Consider the following 17,787-nt stretch of genomic DNA (forward strand, 5'->3'; position numbering starts at 1 on the left):
TTAAAAGTGTGATATTACAAAGTTTAGTTCAAAAACACATAACAGAGATAGAGTCAATTTTATATATTTTTCTAAAAAACAACATCTCTTTACCAACAAATCATACACTTCTTATGCCTCCAAAAGGTGTAAAGAATGTCTTCGACACATATTTTAACCAAGCACTGAAAATTAATACCCTACCGAACACAGAAACAGTTGAACGTTTTCAACAGTATATATTATTTCTAGGCCCTGCTTAGGAACCGTAAGTGATGACATTTCAACAGCAAATATTTACTTTGAATTCTAATCCTAATCTGGCTGACTGAATGTTCATTTCTTTATCGGCTTGAGTAAAGATGAGTGCTCAACTCTGTGTGTTTGATCTCACGCTAAAAGATGTTAATCACAAGCTATCATCAGCGAAACGTTGTTTAATTTATGCAGGGAATAAAAATAAAATAATATATAGATCCTGTTCTTAAATTATTTTAGCTCTGGAAACAACTCGATTAACACTTATTTGTTTGTTTATTTCAGATATTCACAGACAGCTATACAAGGGCTATTTACACACACACTCTCTCACAAAAAAAAAAGTCAAATTTTGAATTATTCTAATCAAATAGAGGGATTTGACTGTCGGTCTTATAGCTCACCCTAAGCCCAACGTGCAAAGCACGATTCTGCTATACAATGGAAAACAAACCATAGACAGTTCACAGCCCAGCATGCTAACCATTGGCACTTACATGGTCCCAACTGTATGAAGATTATTATAATAATAAATTATGGCGTCCGTTCAGGCGTAAAAGAGTTAAGTAGTTATTTGAATGCATAAACAAATAAAAACTATTAAACATACTTCAACGAAAGTATTAATGCAGTAGAGTATTATATCAATTGAAAAAAAAGAATGAAGCCTATCTTTTCTTTCCGAGGAATTTTAAAATTTTAACATTACAGTGATGTTAAGCCTAATCCGCTAAGCCTGTCAAGCTTGTAAAGATTAAATAGCATTTGCTGGAAAAAAATATTCATGCACAGCACATAATATCAAGATCGAACACACGGAACTACAGTACATACATAATGCTAAACAGTATGCTTTAAAACATAAGTGATGACGTCAAACACCAGTTGAGCACTGCGCCGACAGAGGGACACAGTTATGTAATATTCGTAAAGGAAATCTGGTTGATAGGTGTTATTTCATATGTTACAAATCTACAACTTAAGTTTCAGCTAGTTATTTTTAAGAGGTAGGGTGAAAAATAATGAAAGGGTGATTTACAAAAATGCCTCAATTCAAAATAATGAGAGTAAAGTCATAATTAAACGTCACATTTGGGACAAAATTAGTTAACTAAACACGTGCTAAGTTAGGCTTCACACTTATGCACAATGGATTTGGATTCTTTAAAGTGCTACGAGTTTGTTTGTTTTTTTAGATTGTGGTTTTGTTAAAATAACGACTCGACGGTGAGTTGATCAGAGATTTGCTCGAGTGAAATGTTACTTACAACCAGTGAAAGAGAGTTTGTCTCCAGTATTCGGGCTACACAAGTGCTGTCTGTGTTAGTCGTTCCTAATTTTGAAGTGATAGACTAAACAGAAGACATTTAATCATAATCCACAGCACCCACAAAACTCTCTTAAACTTCTCTAAACAAATAGTAGGAACTAATTGGTATTCTTATAATACAACGAAAGCCCCAAGATGCAGAGTTTTTCTTTTTTTTTTCAACGTAGCACAATTCACATTTGATACTCTAAGGAATTAGCCACGTACAGCCCAAAAGAAAAATGAAAACGTTTGGAGAATACAGTCAAATAATCTTTGTTACAAATTAAAATTGTATTCAAAACTTAAATAGAGATGGGGTTTGCCTTTGGATAAAGCAGGATGGGTTTTTGCCTTTAGATACTCTAGAAAGCTCTAGTCTAAATCGGTTATGTTACGCTACATAAAATTGGTTACTTATGAGTAGGGATATATTATGCCAGTTTAGTTTTTATTACGACAATTGCTAGACTGGTGACTTCTCAGTCGTAGAGGGCCAGTCAAACACATTGACCGTTAACAGTTAGATTTTTATATTAAATCATAAACCCGTAAAGAACAAAGTACCTAAGAAACTATATGATATATAACGAAATATAGAAATCGTACATATAAGTATATAGTCTTATATCAAAGCAAACTTCAACAGATGGTCTTTATAGCTCAGTCACCCGTAATACTTATGACATAAAATATAGCATGGCTTTTAATATTTAGTTCTTCACAGTATAAATTAAATTTTAAAAACGTTAAAAAATAAAAGCTTTATAAAGTTGGTCTTCTCTGATAATACAAATTCCCATAGTTATGCGAGCGTTATTTGGAATGACGATTTTAACTAAAATAACTGAAGCGATAACTAAACAAAACAGATTTAAAACATAACCTAGCCACGATCACTCTTGAAGCTTTTCCAATATTTGGTGCCAGTCTGGCGGACCTGTACAAGTTTATTTGGCAAAGTTGCTGACGCTATTTATTTCTTGTTTTTCTGAAAAATAAGACATTCTAATGTTATAAAATTATTAACTATAAAAATATCAAAATAATCGTTTGTTATGTTTGATTTTTATAAGGCTTAGTAGTGGGATAGTACGAAAAGGAAGCAAGATGTTTAAAAAGGAAGGGATGAATGTGGGATGTGGCTTAGTAAAGTTAGGAAGACAAGAAAACAACAAGTTAAGAAAGATTGGTATGGTTGTTATAGTTCTAAGAATGTCATCAGCAGGAGGTTTGGTGAAGACATTAAGAATTGGCTCGGACTTCTGTGATGAGAATTTAAGAAGAAAAACATTTTAATGAAGTTGCTCTCGTAAGTTACTGTAGACTTTGATTAGTAATGTAGTAAGATTCTGGTACACTTGTCTTATTTATGTGATTTCATTACAAAGAGTCCTCTGGGGGCCGCCCTTTCCAAAAAAGAGTCGCTTTCCGGTATAAAAGGTTCGCATTAAGTAACCACAATGGGCTGAGTTGATAACATTGTATAACTAAGTTGGTCATGACACCAGTACGCTTATCTAAACAGTGTAAACATACATATTTAATATTATTAATTAATAATACTACACAGCTGAGCTGGTCATGATACTAGTATATTACCTATATACTGTAAACATACATATTTCATATTAAAAATACTACACACCTGAACTGGTCATAATACCGGTGTATTACCTATATAACGTAAATATACACACTTCATATTATGAGTCAATAACGCCATAAAACCAATATATAATATACACTGGGGAACCAGGATTACAAAGTTTAGATACTGCGAATAAAAGTTAAGTTGGAAGAAAATAAGAACCAACAGTATCAAAGTGCGTATCTGAGAGAAGAGCAAACGGAAACTCACTGTGGGGTTACCAACCGTCTGCTCATTTCTACAAATGTTTGTGAACGTGTCGTCCTCACCTGAACAAACCAGCTTTGATGAAATATATGTATATATATATATGGTTATTCAAAAGTGATATCCAATATCGAAGCACGGACTGTAGCACGTACAAGAGACAAGGTACCATATTTGAGTTTGATAATATTAATCCACCTAACTGTTTTAACATCAAATAAAACAGTATGTTAAAATATCGCAAAAACGTCTGTTAATATAATTTTGCCCAGTACATGTAAGCAATAATAAATGACATTACACAAAGTTTAGGTTCAAATTATTTTACTTTTCATTCAAAAATAAATATTTTGTTCGTTCTTTGTCATTTATGTGCATATATCTAAATTATTATGCAAATCCTACACGGTATAGGCTAACAGTGAATTCACAAATTTATTAAGATACGCCAATAAAGAGCATGTTACTTTAAACTGATCACAGTTTTGGAGAAAACCAACAAAAATATAGTTCAGACAAGTCGCCATATTTACCAACTAAAAACTCAGGTCTTTCCTCTTGAAACTTTGCTATTTAAAAGAGGACCCAAAACTTCGTGCTTTTACTTCTAGCAATTCTTTCTTTTCACGGTTATAATCAGATACTTTAATGAGTATTCAGAAGAGATAAATATTTTTCATATAAGATTATTAAGTAGAAAAGAAAAACCAAATTAATGTCTAACTACTTAAAATGCACAAATGCATAAGTTGCGCAATGTAGAAGTGCTCACTTGCCATGGAAACCACTTTGTCACGAGTTCACGTGGTATGTAAAGACTATATCCATGCCACGCACGTGCTTCACAATTGCAGTTAGTGAAAGATGAAACAGAAAAACAAAAATGTTTAGTCGGTATGAGAAATAAAGCGTATAACATACCTGTACTATGTTGCATTTTAATATCGTAAAAGACTTCATGCACTAAAATAAATGACGTACTTTCAAAATACCTCTGTACGGACATTGCTATTAACATTGGACGAGAATATATTTATATATTTGTTTTCGAATTTCACGCAAAGCTACACGAGGACTATGGGCACTAGCCGTCCATAATTTAGCAGTGTAAGACTATAGCAATACATTTTTTTAAACCAATTTACTCTTTTACGAATAGTGGGATTGATTGTCACACTATAACAGCTGAAAGGACGAGCATGTTTGGTGGGTCGGGGATTCGATCCTGGCACCCTAGATTGCAAGTCGAGCACCCTAACCGAGTAGCCATACTGGGCCGCACGACTATACATGTCCTACTTATTTTATACATTACCATGATCAAGTAAGTGTTCACTGAGTTTACATTCAACATTCAAATTAACACTTTGCTTGGAGTTGTGAAATCTCATTTCTCTTGGATAGCTCCTATATTTATTCTTTACAAGGTTTCAGAAGTTTAAACCTTGGTGTTGTAACTTTTTAAAAGCTTTTTCAATCAGCAATTTTCGGTGTCTTGTCAGCCTCGAAAACAATACAAGAAATGTCCGATGGGAACCCATAGATCTGGGTTATAGTCCTGATTCACATTTCTCAAAAAATTACAAACGGTACCTACAAATAATACGGAATCGCGAAACACCAACATCCATGCTTATTACAATTCAACTAGCATTCAAAAATTTGTATTCTGAGAGCAAATGTTAGATTATGGCTGACAAAACACGTTTCAGTACCTAAGTTAATATTCTGTAGGACGAATTTTAACTCGCACTTATTAACACTTTTCTTTCTTTATTTTAAGCTGGAGGATACGCAATCGGATATCTGTGCTGTGACCATGACGGGTATCGAAACCCAATTTAGAGCGTTCTGTGACTTGCCGTGAATCCCCAAGAGCAATTTGTTTATTTCTTGATATGCGAAAGGCTACACAATGGACTATCTTTATTGTACTCACCAAGTGCATCGAGACCTGATGTTTGTCATTAACTTCAGACGTATCACTTGGAAGGGGAGGTACGTTTTTATTTGAAGCAATTATTTTGTTTTCAACTCATTATTTAAAAAAAATTTTTTTATTGACCAAAATTAATTATTTCAATACTGCCTTCAAATAAAAGAACAAATTTATACTGGGATTTCTACAGTTTCTTAACTTACCAGTTTGGTTTGTTGCCAGAAGGGTTACCACTGTAAACTTGGTTAGGATCGTTATCTATATTCCTGGTTCGATATGCGTAAACTTCAAAGACAGACGTATCGATGTGAAACGAATCCAGTACTTTATCTTGAAACATCCGTTTCCTGGTTTTCCATTATCCACAAAGGCACACAATGGGCTATCCTTGCTCCGCCCATCGTGAAAATCGAAACGCGATTTTTTTTGCGGTGCAAGCCTTGAGGTTGACGAAACTGACTGAATATTAACAAATTTCATGGCGATTATAATAATTTTAAAATAAAATATTTTCTCATCTTTACTCGCCTCTAGGATTTTGACAATCATACACGAACGAATGAGTAGAAACAGATGATAATCAATATTAGACTTTATAAATTACAAAAACAAATATCGTGACTTTGACTGAACTTTACCAATTCTCGTACGTAATTTCTCAATCAGTAGCACAATTAGTGAATTATTTCACCATAGTAGCTCTATAATACACTATTCCTTTCCTACTTACCCTTCTCTGGCTCAGTAGCAAACACGAGGGCTTACAACGCTAATATTGCGAATTCAGTCCCGAGCAGAGTAGCAGGTTATTACAAAAAGAAAGCCAAAAACTATTAATTTCGGGTAATTAAAATACACTGGGCGTAGATATTTTCTTTACCTTACTTTTCCTTTCACGTAATAACGATGAACGAATATACTTTGATTTTTCACTTTGGAAAATAGTAAGTACACTTGGTTTGAAAGTAAGATACCACAGTCACTTAACAACTATTTTATAACTGGTCTGGTAAACGAGTTTGATACAGAGGCAGTTCTGACTGTGACCGTGCACGTTACGAAATATGCTTCTCATACTTAGAATAAATATTTAACAAGCCACTGTTCAAGTGATGACCGATATTGGTAATCCGAGAACCTTTGGGTCCATTTAGTACAGGGTAACAGAAACCCGAACGATGCAAATACGTAAAAAATTTTAACGTCGCGGTACTCCAGTGTACGGCAGCTTCATCAAATATGTAAGTACACAACCTTCAATGTACGGCAATTTCACAAAGTATGTAAGTATATGATCTCCAATGTGCAGTAGTTTCACAAAGTATTTAGGTATATGAACACCAATGTACGGCAGTTTCACCAAGCATGCAAGTACATGACCTCCAATGTGCGGCAGTTTCACCAAGCATGTAAGTACATAACCTACAATATACGGCAGTTTCATCAAGTATGTAAGTACATGACATTCAACGTACGGCAGTTTCACGTAATTACAGCAATTACAGTTTTAAAGTAAAATCCTTCTTCTCTTTTAAACGTGTGATTAATTACATTATTTTTAAATAAAAATACACCGAACAACTTTGTAAGAAATGTTTACCACAATGTAATTATAAAGTCTCTTCAAAAACTGAACTTTGAACCAGGAGTTTAGGTTGAAAATTTTTAAACGTACTCCTTTATCATTCGCTGACGTCTTGGATAAGTATAAGCAGTGTGCTGATATCGGCGTATAGAAGGATACATAGTTATCCTGTTGTAAAAAACTGTCTATTTGCCCCATAAAATACTTATGTTTGTTTGAAGTTAAGCACAAAATTACACAATGGGATATATATGCTCTGCCGCCAACAGATATCGAAACCCGGTTTCTAGTGTTGTCAGTACACAGATATTCTGCTTTGCCTCTGGTGGAAGGGGGGCTATTTCTGTCTAGACGTTTTAATCACAATACAAAGTAATATAAATCGGCTATAAGATGTATTCCTTTATAAAGGAATAAGTAAGTTACACGTCATTAGAATATATCTTAAAATTTATAATACGATCATTTATTACCACATATTTTCTCAGTTTTATATTTTTGTCATACCTTCGAAACTCATCAGAACGATTAAAAGAGAACTGTTGAAGCTCGATTTTAGTACGAAAAACTCATTTCTTCAACTAATTAACTGATTATTATTGGCAAACTATATAATGGATATTTGTTTGTGTTTTAAGAGAGTTAGTGCGCCACCTATTAAAGAATAATATATAGATTAATGCGTACTTCTGCAGTTGCGTGTGCAGGATATTGGAAAACTTAGCACACAGTTAATATATTTCGTGTTAAAATGCACCGTCAATATGGAGTTATTACAGTTCAAACCCCTTGATGCTTAGGAATCTTGTGTAAATTTACCGGAAATTTACTGGCAGCCATACTGGGAGTCCCAAAACAACATCTGGGTGAAGAAAGGATGTGACGCAAGGAGATTACAGAAGAATGAGGTAAAATGCCTTTAAATGTACAAATCGTACAGAATTTATTACCGTGGAAAAAGCAATCACATTTCTTAGCTAATTCTAACAATTTGGAGATTACATCTTCTATTTATATCAACCTCATATCCTTAATTTTAAGCCGAACTGAGAGTAGACTGGATTGTTATTCCTTAATAGTAAGTGTAAACCTCTGGTGATGGAAGTTTAGGAATGCAACGATAATAAAGACTAGTTCAGGTCTATATGGTACACTTAAACTTAGGTTAGGCTTAAGCAATAAACTATGATTTTTAATAACCATTATACACTAATATGTAGATTTAGCTAATAATTCAGTAAATGCGAATAATGAATAAATAGATAAACAACAGATAAATAAACACTAGGCCAAAATCTTTTACATTTTAATGCCATTAACTTTCTGCCTTCTTCTAAAATAGTTTTAAACATCCTCCCCTCCTAATTTGGAAAGAGACAAATCTAGCTTTTCTGCGAGTCCCAATATGGCAGCTCCCTAGATTCAAGCTCGCACAGCATTGAGCCATTTCGCTAAACATGGAAACTGTCAACTGAAAGGCGTGGTCGCAGCGCTACCTCTTGTCATGATTTGAGTTTTTAAACATAATATAAAAAGTTGACGCTTTAAAAACCAATTTTATCATAAATTTTTTCTTACGTGAAGTAAAAGTATTAAAAGTAACTGAATAATGTTTAAAAGCATAAGTTAAGTTTACCATTTTTGTGTTTTGGTATTCTTCGCGAGTTCTTAGCAAAAAATTTAGTTCTTGAGTGAATAAAAGAAAAAAAACATTTATTTTCTACATGAGAACTCATAGTTTCACGTTTGGCTTTTAGGCTAGTATGTAATACAATCAACTTTAGTAACTTTACAGCTAATGTATCAAATCTAGATAACATGATATTAGGGTCGTAACCAGGGGCATCGAAATACCACTCCAGTATGTTAAAGGGTCCGAAAGGCTCACTATCATCTGATCAAAATAAATAAATAAACACTTGATTTCTATGTAATTCACTTAATTTTTTTGTAGAAATATGGTACACGTTTTTTGTTATTGTTTTTACAGTATTGCAAGTTAGCATGTATATGATATCGCATTTTCGCGCTGTTTATTAAGAAGTTGTATTTGAGGGCGTAAAATCTAGAGTAGGTTGCGCATGCGTCCCACACAATCAGATGTTTCTCATATGTTATTCATACAGATCAATGCCTGTTTTACACGCTCTATCCTAATAACACAACAGGTATTATAAATGCAACTTTACTTTAAAGCATATCGTAAATTGAAGCACATTAATTCGCATTTTAAAAGTTGTTGTATGAAACTCATTAACAATATGATCACGTTTATAACGTATTAAGTTTTCAAAACGTCAATAGTCAGGTTGATTCGGTTGCTTTCATTAAACTTCATAGACATAACAAATTACTGCGTGGCTACACGATGACAGCGTAAAACATTTTTTTGTTCAGAAAATTCCATTACTTTTCTGGTTAGTTTTTCAGGTGAAAGTTGTACAAACTTTAAAGTATATACTTCACTGGCTTTTCAGTGGTCAGTGGCTTCAACTGTCAGTTGATAAATACATCTTATTTCACAATTTAATAATGTGATTAGTCTTAACGCTGGTGGGAAACGAAGTAACCCTTATAATTTTAGAAATCTCTGTTAACTTGGTAGTCATGTCACTTATGGTTAATATAAAGTATTCTGCCCTCTAATTAAATTACCACAGAGAAGTTAAACTGGTCATTAAGAAGTGATGAACTCTTAACTTCTACATTTATGTTAATATCTTTCTATACTTATTTTAAGCACGTAGTAGTGAAATTTAATGCTGTAAACTTGAAGCCAGAAGTATGGCAAGTTTGTGTGATTGACCAGAAGCTTCGAACTGGAAGATTCAGTGTCCAAACTTCAAGTCGAGATAAATATTGAAAATTTGCATTTTTTTATAGGAGATTTGTGACCAACTGGAAGATTTATTCAAACTTTAAGTATACAGTGCAGGAACACAAACCTTCTATCTACTGAATAACATGGTATTTCAATATGTAGAAATATTCTGGACATTGAAGAAAGTATAATTTACAACATAACCAAGTGTTGATTAAAATAACACGAACGTAGAACTTATAGGTTGAACGTAAAAAAAAAAAGAATAATAGAGAAAGAAACACGTACAGGGTTAGTAAAGTGTTAAAACCGAACTGGCGATAACTTGCAGCAAAATCCAAGGTCTCTCGTTTGCTTCATACCACAACATACAATTCTGACACGAAAGAAATACAGCGTTCCAAACGACAATATGGAAACCAAGATGGAAGAATAAGCTTATGGAAATCTCTGTAATAAAACCATAATCTCAGACATTAATTGAACTTCAGTAATTGGATTTTAAGAAATAAATATTTGAGTTTAGTCTATCTCATCTGTTTGTAACAAAACCCAAACCCTCAGTTAAGGTGAGTATTTGTCTATGGTTGGGTATTCAGTAGGTAACAACTCGGAACACATCTCAAAGTGTACAACTATCTCAACTTCTGACGCAATGCTACAACACGTCCTCACTGGTTCATGTCACAAATGTTACAAGTATCGATATCTAACACAACGCTACAAGTGTAGTACACGTATCTCTGTACGGTTGGATCATACTCCCAATGCTACTACACGTCTTAATGCAACACGTTATCCTCATTAAGTCACGTCCCAAAAGAGATACAACCATCACAACGTCTCACGCAATGCAGTCACTGTCGGATCTATGAAATTTGGTGACTTTAGCTATATTATATGCATATATAAATATGCATTAGTTTCACAAGTTGATACAGTGCACATATGCTACGATACGACAAAAACAGACGTGAGACAGCTACATTGCAAAACTTTCCTTGACTGCAACGTCTGACAAGGGGAAAGACAGTTCGTTCAGCTCCAACACTAAAGAACGAGCCACAAAGCATTTTCCGAGAGGAAGAGGCTTCTCGCGTGCGCTCAGGCTGCGTTAAATTTATTACGGTAGTCAAACACGAAAGTCATTCGTATCGGTCTTATATTCCACGTCTGTTGTTTTTTCTTTTTTCCTGAAACATAATAAAATATTACGGTACATAGACTTACAAACTTCGTAAATGGTTAAAGCCTTCTAGCTCTATCTGTCTAGAAATCGTTTTATAAAACACTATCAAGTACTCGTTTTCCAAGTGAACTCGCATCATAGTGTAACACTTAACGTCAAATTAGCCAACGTGATGCTTACATTCTCCACTGGACTAGAGTAGTTCTCAGTAAAATTATGTTTGCTGTCATTGTTGGTTACCAACAAAATACCAACTAACATTATCAGCCTGTACATCTACGTTATAACAAAGAGTAATTAACATTATCAGCCTGTACACTTACACTGCTGGCCAAAATCTTAAGGCCAATGAGCATAAAGAAAAAATATGCATTTTGCGTTGTTAGACTCAACTACTTACTTGAGTAGAACTTCAAAAGATGAAAATAGGAAAAGGGAAAATAATAAAAAAACGTTTTTAGCATTTAATAGGGAAAATGTGAAAACTATGAAATTAACCTAAATATCAGCTGGTCAAAAGTTTAAGACCATATTAAAACGAAGCGTTAATCGGTAAACACGTAACGAAATTTAGTCCTTTGTGTTCAAGCATTAGTTCGTTCGTTCGTTTGTCTTATAGCAAAGCCACATCGGGCTATCTGCTCAGCCCACCGAGGGGAATCGAACCCCTGATTTTAGCATTGTAAATCCGGAGACATACCGCTGTACTAGCGGGGGGCTCAAGCATTAGCGTTGTCAACATATCCCACTGACATCTCCTGTGTTACATTGGGTGAAAACATGGTAAAGGCTAAAAAGTTGACATAGTTTGAACATAGAGATTGGGCGTAGTAAAACTGCTGTTGTAAATTTCTTAAAAGACCCTGAGAGATAAGGAACGAGAATTTCAAGTGTTCGACCCAAGAAAATTTCGCCGGTGTTGAGCAGGAGGATTCGACGGGTTGTCCGGCAAGACACCAGCCGATCGTCGAACCAGATTAAGGCCCTTACGGACGCAAAATACAGATCAAGAACAATAAGACGGCATCTACGAGAGAAATGCTTTAAAAACTGTAAACATCTTCACAGGCCACACCTCCTTCCACATCACGAAATAGCTCAGTTAAACTTTGCTGAGAAGCACCAAATGGGACGTAGAAAATTGGAAGAAGGTTTTGTTCTCTGATGAGAAAAAATTAAACCTGGATGGTCCAGATGGCTTCCAATGTTACTGGCACGATAAGGATATCCCACCGGAAATATTTTCTACACGACACAGCGAAGAAGATTCCATCATGATCTAGGGTCCTTTCTTCTTCCAAGGAACAATGGAGTTTCAGGTTATACAGGGGCGTCAAACAGCAGCTGGCTACATTGACATGTTGGAGAGAGCATCCTTATTGACTGAAGGCTCTCGCTTGTGTGGAAATGACTAGATCTTTCAGCAGGACAACATTGCAATCCACAATGCCTGCAGGACAAAGGACTTTTTCATGGCGAATAACGTGATTCTTTTGGACCATCCAGCGTGTTCGCCCGAACTGAACCCCATTGAAAATGTTTGAGGGTGGATGGCAAGGGAAGTCTATAGAAATGGACGTCAGTTCCAAACAATGCATGATCTTCGTGAAGCCATCTTCAGCACTTGGAATAACATTCCAGCCAGCCTTCTGCAAACGCTTATATCGACCATGCCAAAGCGAATGTTTGAAGTTATTCGCAATGACGACCATGCAACTCACTACTGAGACCTTTTGTTGGGTATTTCCTACCCTGTTTAGGACTTCTTTTTGGTATGGTCTAAAAATTTGGCCAGCTGGTAATTAGGCTAATTTCATAGTTTTCACATTTTCTCTATTACATGCTTAAAAGTTTTTTTTTTTATTTTCCCTTTCCTTATTTTCATCTTTTGAAGCTCTACTCAAATAAGTGGTTGAGTCTAACAATGCAAAATGCATATTTTTTCTTTATGTTCATTGGCCTTAATATTTCGTCCAGCTGTGTACGCCGTTACAAAGAGTAACTTACATTATCGGCCTTTACACTTACGTCGTTACAAAGAGTAACTAACATTATCGGCCTGTACACTTACGTCGTTACAAAGAGTAACTAACATTATCGGCCTGTACACTTACGTCGTTACAAAGAGTAACTAACATTATCGGCCTGCACACCTATGTTTGTTACAAACAGTAACTAACCTTGCTAGCCTGTACAACTATGTTTGTTACAAAGAGTAAATAACCTTGTCAACTGATACATGTACGTGTGTCACATGTACAAATAACTGGTTTCAAGCAGAGTTTAAGATGAAATCTAGTATCTCGTTTGAAAAATAAAGTAAACATTAACACATATAATTTACGGACAATCACATGTATATACAGAATATTAATAGAGTTAAGTAAATTAAAACAAAATCAAAAGGAAGGACTGCATTAAAAACAGCAAATCTAAACTTTGACTAATTGTATTAGTTTGTTATAACCAAAAACCAGCCAAAACAAGATAAAATAAAAAACGCTACACTAAATGAAAGGATTCCAGAGTACAAGCTGTAATGTGGGATATAAAATGTATCTTATGTTTTGAAGGTGACTAAGTAAGTAGGACCCACATTCCGGTGGGGATACACCGTCCATCAGTCTTAACCTTCATTCACCAGTTTCGTATAAAGAAATAAACTAATGGAAGAGAATAGCAATAGAAAATAAAATAATAGATATAGAAGTAGAAGTTAGGAGAGCGAGATATGGGTGTTCAGAGACCACAATGTCCCACATCTATATCACCCTTTACTGCCTGCAGACAGTTGTGGGTAGATGACTGCTTTTTCAAGTAAAGAAAAAGAACAAAAACAAGGAACTAATATATATATAGGATTAAAAAGGAAAGAATTGCGTTCATAGTAATATATTTATTTTTGATAATATTCTCTAATCTCTTTGAAACTACTTTGTACGTAATAATTAATAGAAGTTAGCTGTTGATTATTATAAAGGGTATTAATTCGATTCGATGCTTACAGTACAGTGACGGAAACCCGTTTTTGATAAACGACTTGTTATGCATTTTAACTCATTTTTACGCGCACGATTGGAATATGCAAAGGTATTTATCCAATCATAATGAATTACATGTCATTTTATCAATGGTACTGTGATTTTTACGTGATTGGTCAGATTACTGACTTAGGTTCTAATTAAAGACCGTATTATATAATCTATTCTGTATATTTTGGAACATCGAATAAAAGACTTGCAACCTACCAAATAATTTTTACTGAAACACAAATATTTTACACAATCTTAAAATCACATTATAGATTATTAACAACGACCTAAGGAGCTGAAATCGTCATTCCATCATATCTCATCTACTTTGAATCGATGTGTATATTCATCTCTGCAGAAGTTAGAAACTGTTTGGTTTGTTTGGAATTTCTCACAAAGCTACACAAAAGCTATCTGAACTAGCAGTTGTTAATTTAGCAACAACAGACTAAAAGAAAAGCAGCTAGTCAACCCCACCAACCTTAAACTCTTGGGCTAATCTTTACCAATAACTAGTGGGAATGGACGTCATCACATTATAACGCCCCCGCGGCTGAAAAGGTGTGCACGTTTGGTGACGCTTATTGAGAGTCGAACGCACCTTAACGATCAGGACAGTTAGAAAGAAACAACGTAGGATAATGAAACAAAAATATTCTCCGGAGTTGTAAGGTCGTAATGATTTATTTCAATCATGCCTTCTACATTCCAGTCAACTGTATGTTGATTACTATCATAACACACTGGAGCCAATTAGAAACGTCACTGAACTCTTGATGAAAACAACAGCTCCAGTATTTACATCACATTGGAAGGGGAAGGTTACCTTCAGAATAATGAACTTCGGCAAAGTGAATTCTCAGATGAATGAACTTTCCGAACAATGAATTTTTGGAACAATGGACTTCTCAAAAAGGAATCTTCATATAGATGAATCTTTAGTACCACGGACCTTGAAAAATAAACCATTGGTGTCGTGCACGTGCGTTACAATAGGTGAAACGAACCTTCGAAACAACCTTTCATGTGTATATAAAAAAGAGCGTTTGAAACAACAAGACTCATAATAATGGTTCTTGACAATCACTATTCTTATGTACAATAGATTTTTGACCGCTTAATACAATGAACTTCATTTAGGACAAGGCTACTGACGTTATCTGCCGCCATCCTTAATCTATTGACCAGGGAGAATTTAGGCAGTCAAAAGCACCACATCTCCACCATTCAAACTAGAAAAGTAGCTGTCACTCTTATAACGCATCCAAGGTCTAAATTGCGGGGAATATTTTGTGATAACCCACAGACTCGTCAGCTCCAACATCCAGAGCTCTACCACAGGGCCGGTATATACCTACAATGTAAATAACATCTTTTCGATGGACTACAGTATCAATAACGTCTTTCTACTGGACTACAGTGCCAAGAACATCTTTCTAATGAACTACAGTTTTAATAATGTCTTTTCGTTGAATTACAATCTTAATAACGTCTTTAAGGTGAACTACAGTATCAAGAATATCTCTCTAATCAACTATAGAGCCAAGAACATATTTCTCGTGAACTACACTCTCAAGAATACCTTTTTGATGAACTACGGTGTTAATAAGTCTTTCTAACGAACTACCAGGAATACGTGATCTTTTTGGTGAACTACAGTTTCAATAACAACTCGTCTTTCTGATCAATAATATAGTACCAAGAATTTTTTTCTGATAAACAGCAGTGTCATAAACACCTCTTAACTCACTGATGAACTGAGAAATAGAAAATTTGTTATCTGTGCTTACAAAAATAAACGGCCCAGCATGACTAGGTGGTTAAGGCACTCGACTCGTAATCCGAGGGTCGCGAGTTCGAAACCCCGTTGCACCAAACATGCTCGCTCTTTCAGCCGTGGCGGCGTTGTAATGTGACGGTCAATCCGAATAGTTGGTAAAAGAGTAGCCCAAGAGTTGGCGGTGGGTGGTGATGACTAGCTGCCTTCCTTCTAGTCTTACACTGCTAAATTAGGAACGGCTAGAACATATAACCCTCGAGTAGCTTTGTGTGAAATTCAAAACAAAACAAACACAAGAGACAGTTTGTTAGACAAACTAAATTTCCACAATTAATTTATAAGACGTTTTTAGTTCTCACCACTCGTCTCTTTGAAATCTTTGAAACTCTTTCAGATACAAACAAATTAACAATATATATATATATCTCGAACATTGTAAGATATTACTTGGATTACGACAGAAAACAGCAAAATCAAACTAACGTTAACAAGAGTATCCAACAAATGAAACATTTAATCACTGTAAGAACGTAACACAGCACATTAAATCGCCTAAATTAATTACTAGTTCTATTTTTAGCTCCGACCGACACTTGCAGCTTTCTTTCATCAAAAGTTAATATTCGTCGTACGTTTATAAAAATTGTATATGCTAATGTATATGTGACGTATAAAAATACCGTAAATATATGTGGTGAGGGAAGAGAATCTTTCACAACTTCAAAGTTGTATACATTTTATCTGCTGACACAGAACTGTTCCTCAGTCTGAAAACTGATGAGTAAAAACACTCTTTTTTGTCTCCTAAAATCTGGAATCCGACCCTATGCATCGTAACCTCTTGGTACATATATGGTATGCAGCATGTGTCTTGTAGCACGCGCTGTACTCGGGGTTGTTGTACTCTACGAACTAAGATTCAACACGGTTCATACAATGATGGTTATTCTTCAAAATCATTTAGAGTTTCAGCCTGCTAGATGGATGATTTCCTTTACAAACGCGCTCGGGTTATCTGGTTTCTTGTTTTGTGGTTTCTCTACGTTTCATCATATCTATTTCCAACGAATCAAATTTCTAACCACTGTCCTTGACCTTTTGGTTATATCTTCACCAGGAAGTATTTGTTAAGGAATGAAAAATTCAAGGCTTCACAAGCAGTTCGTAAAATATAAACAAGAAAAATACGCATACACTAATAACTGCATGTAATGTAGGCTAGAATACAGACACCGAGCAGTTCATACGATACTGGCAAGAATATTAACATCGAGGAGATGATGATGTACAGGCAAGAATATAAGCACTGAGGAGTTTATGAAACACAAGCAAGAATATAGGCACTGAGAAGTTCGTACGATACAGGCAAGAATAAGGCACTTAAGAAGTTCAGCATATAGATACACAATTAAGAAGAGGTCTGGTGGTAGGTAGATAAGTGCGTGAGCATAGGTAAGATAGGTAGTTAATAGTAGTTAAGTCAGATGCATAAATCAAATAAACAGTAAGTATACTGACTTGCAAAGTATATGAGAATGTAACTATAAGTAAGTCAGCTAGGCAAAGAGAAGATGTAAATACATCAGATGATACGGACTTAAACTCCTTTCGGGGAAGTAAGGAAAATACATCAGACGAACTTAGAATGGGACCTAATCGAATAAATAAGAAAATTGTTAATACTTGTATACTGTAAATCTTTTCGAACGAAAAAGAACGACATAGAAATTATTTCAAAAAAATTTAAAGTGTAAAACTGGCGCAAAAAGAAAACCTTTATTTCATTCTTAATTTACTCGAATTCTAAAAATATTTAAAAACTATCAGAAGGAAAAAGAAAAATACACTTACACGCGCATGAGCAGACCTTTCTCACGTATATATTTGATGGTATACGATCTTTCTTTTGTTTGTTATTACTGTTGTTTGAAATTAAGCACAAACTTACACAATGGGCTAACTGTGGTCTGCCCACCACGGGTATCCAAAACCTGGTTTCTAACTTTGGATGTCCGCAGACATACCGCTGTGCCACTG

The 17,787-nt window shown here is 34.9% G+C and overlaps 2 protein-coding genes across 17 annotated transcripts in view; one reads left to right on the forward strand and one right to left on the reverse strand.

The window, feature by feature from the left end:
- LOC143230519 (uncharacterized) overlaps nt 1–17,787 on the reverse strand; it is a 131,615-nt gene that overhangs the window by 93,758 nt on the left and 20,070 nt on the right. The window contains exons 3-4 of one of the 12 annotated variants that reach the window (XR_013016483.1): nt 17,269–17,402; nt 9,294–10,942 (exon numbers count right to left, since the gene is read on the reverse strand). The exons of 9 other annotated variants lie outside the window; for them this stretch is intronic. The gene's annotated coding sequence lies outside the window, so the exon portion shown is untranslated. Of the gene's footprint in view, nt 1–5,546; nt 5,752–9,293; nt 10,943–17,268; nt 17,403–17,787 lie in introns of those variants that run through there. 2 more of the 12 variants (XM_076464236.1, XM_076464237.1) reach the window with 2 other exon arrangements.
- Nucleotides 1–17,787, forward strand: part of LOC143230521 (uncharacterized) — a 48,954-nt gene that overhangs the window by 27,796 nt on the left and 3,371 nt on the right. The window contains exons 1-3 of one of the 5 annotated variants that reach the window (XR_013016487.1): nt 4,489–4,728; nt 5,188–5,402; nt 7,729–7,836. Coding sequence is in view for 1 of the 5 variants with exons in the window: in XM_076464241.1 (XP_076320356.1) it covers nt 6,677–6,752 (76 nt within the window). In the remaining 4 variants the exon portion in view is untranslated. The other 4 variants (XR_013016486.1, XR_013016485.1, XM_076464241.1 and 1 more) reach the window with 4 other exon arrangements.

The sequence above is a fragment of the Tachypleus tridentatus genome, chromosome 10, assembly GCF_004210375.1.
Source record: "Tachypleus tridentatus isolate NWPU-2018 chromosome 10, ASM421037v1, whole genome shotgun sequence".
NCBI lineage: Eukaryota > Metazoa > Arthropoda > Merostomata > Xiphosura > Limulidae > Tachypleus > Tachypleus tridentatus.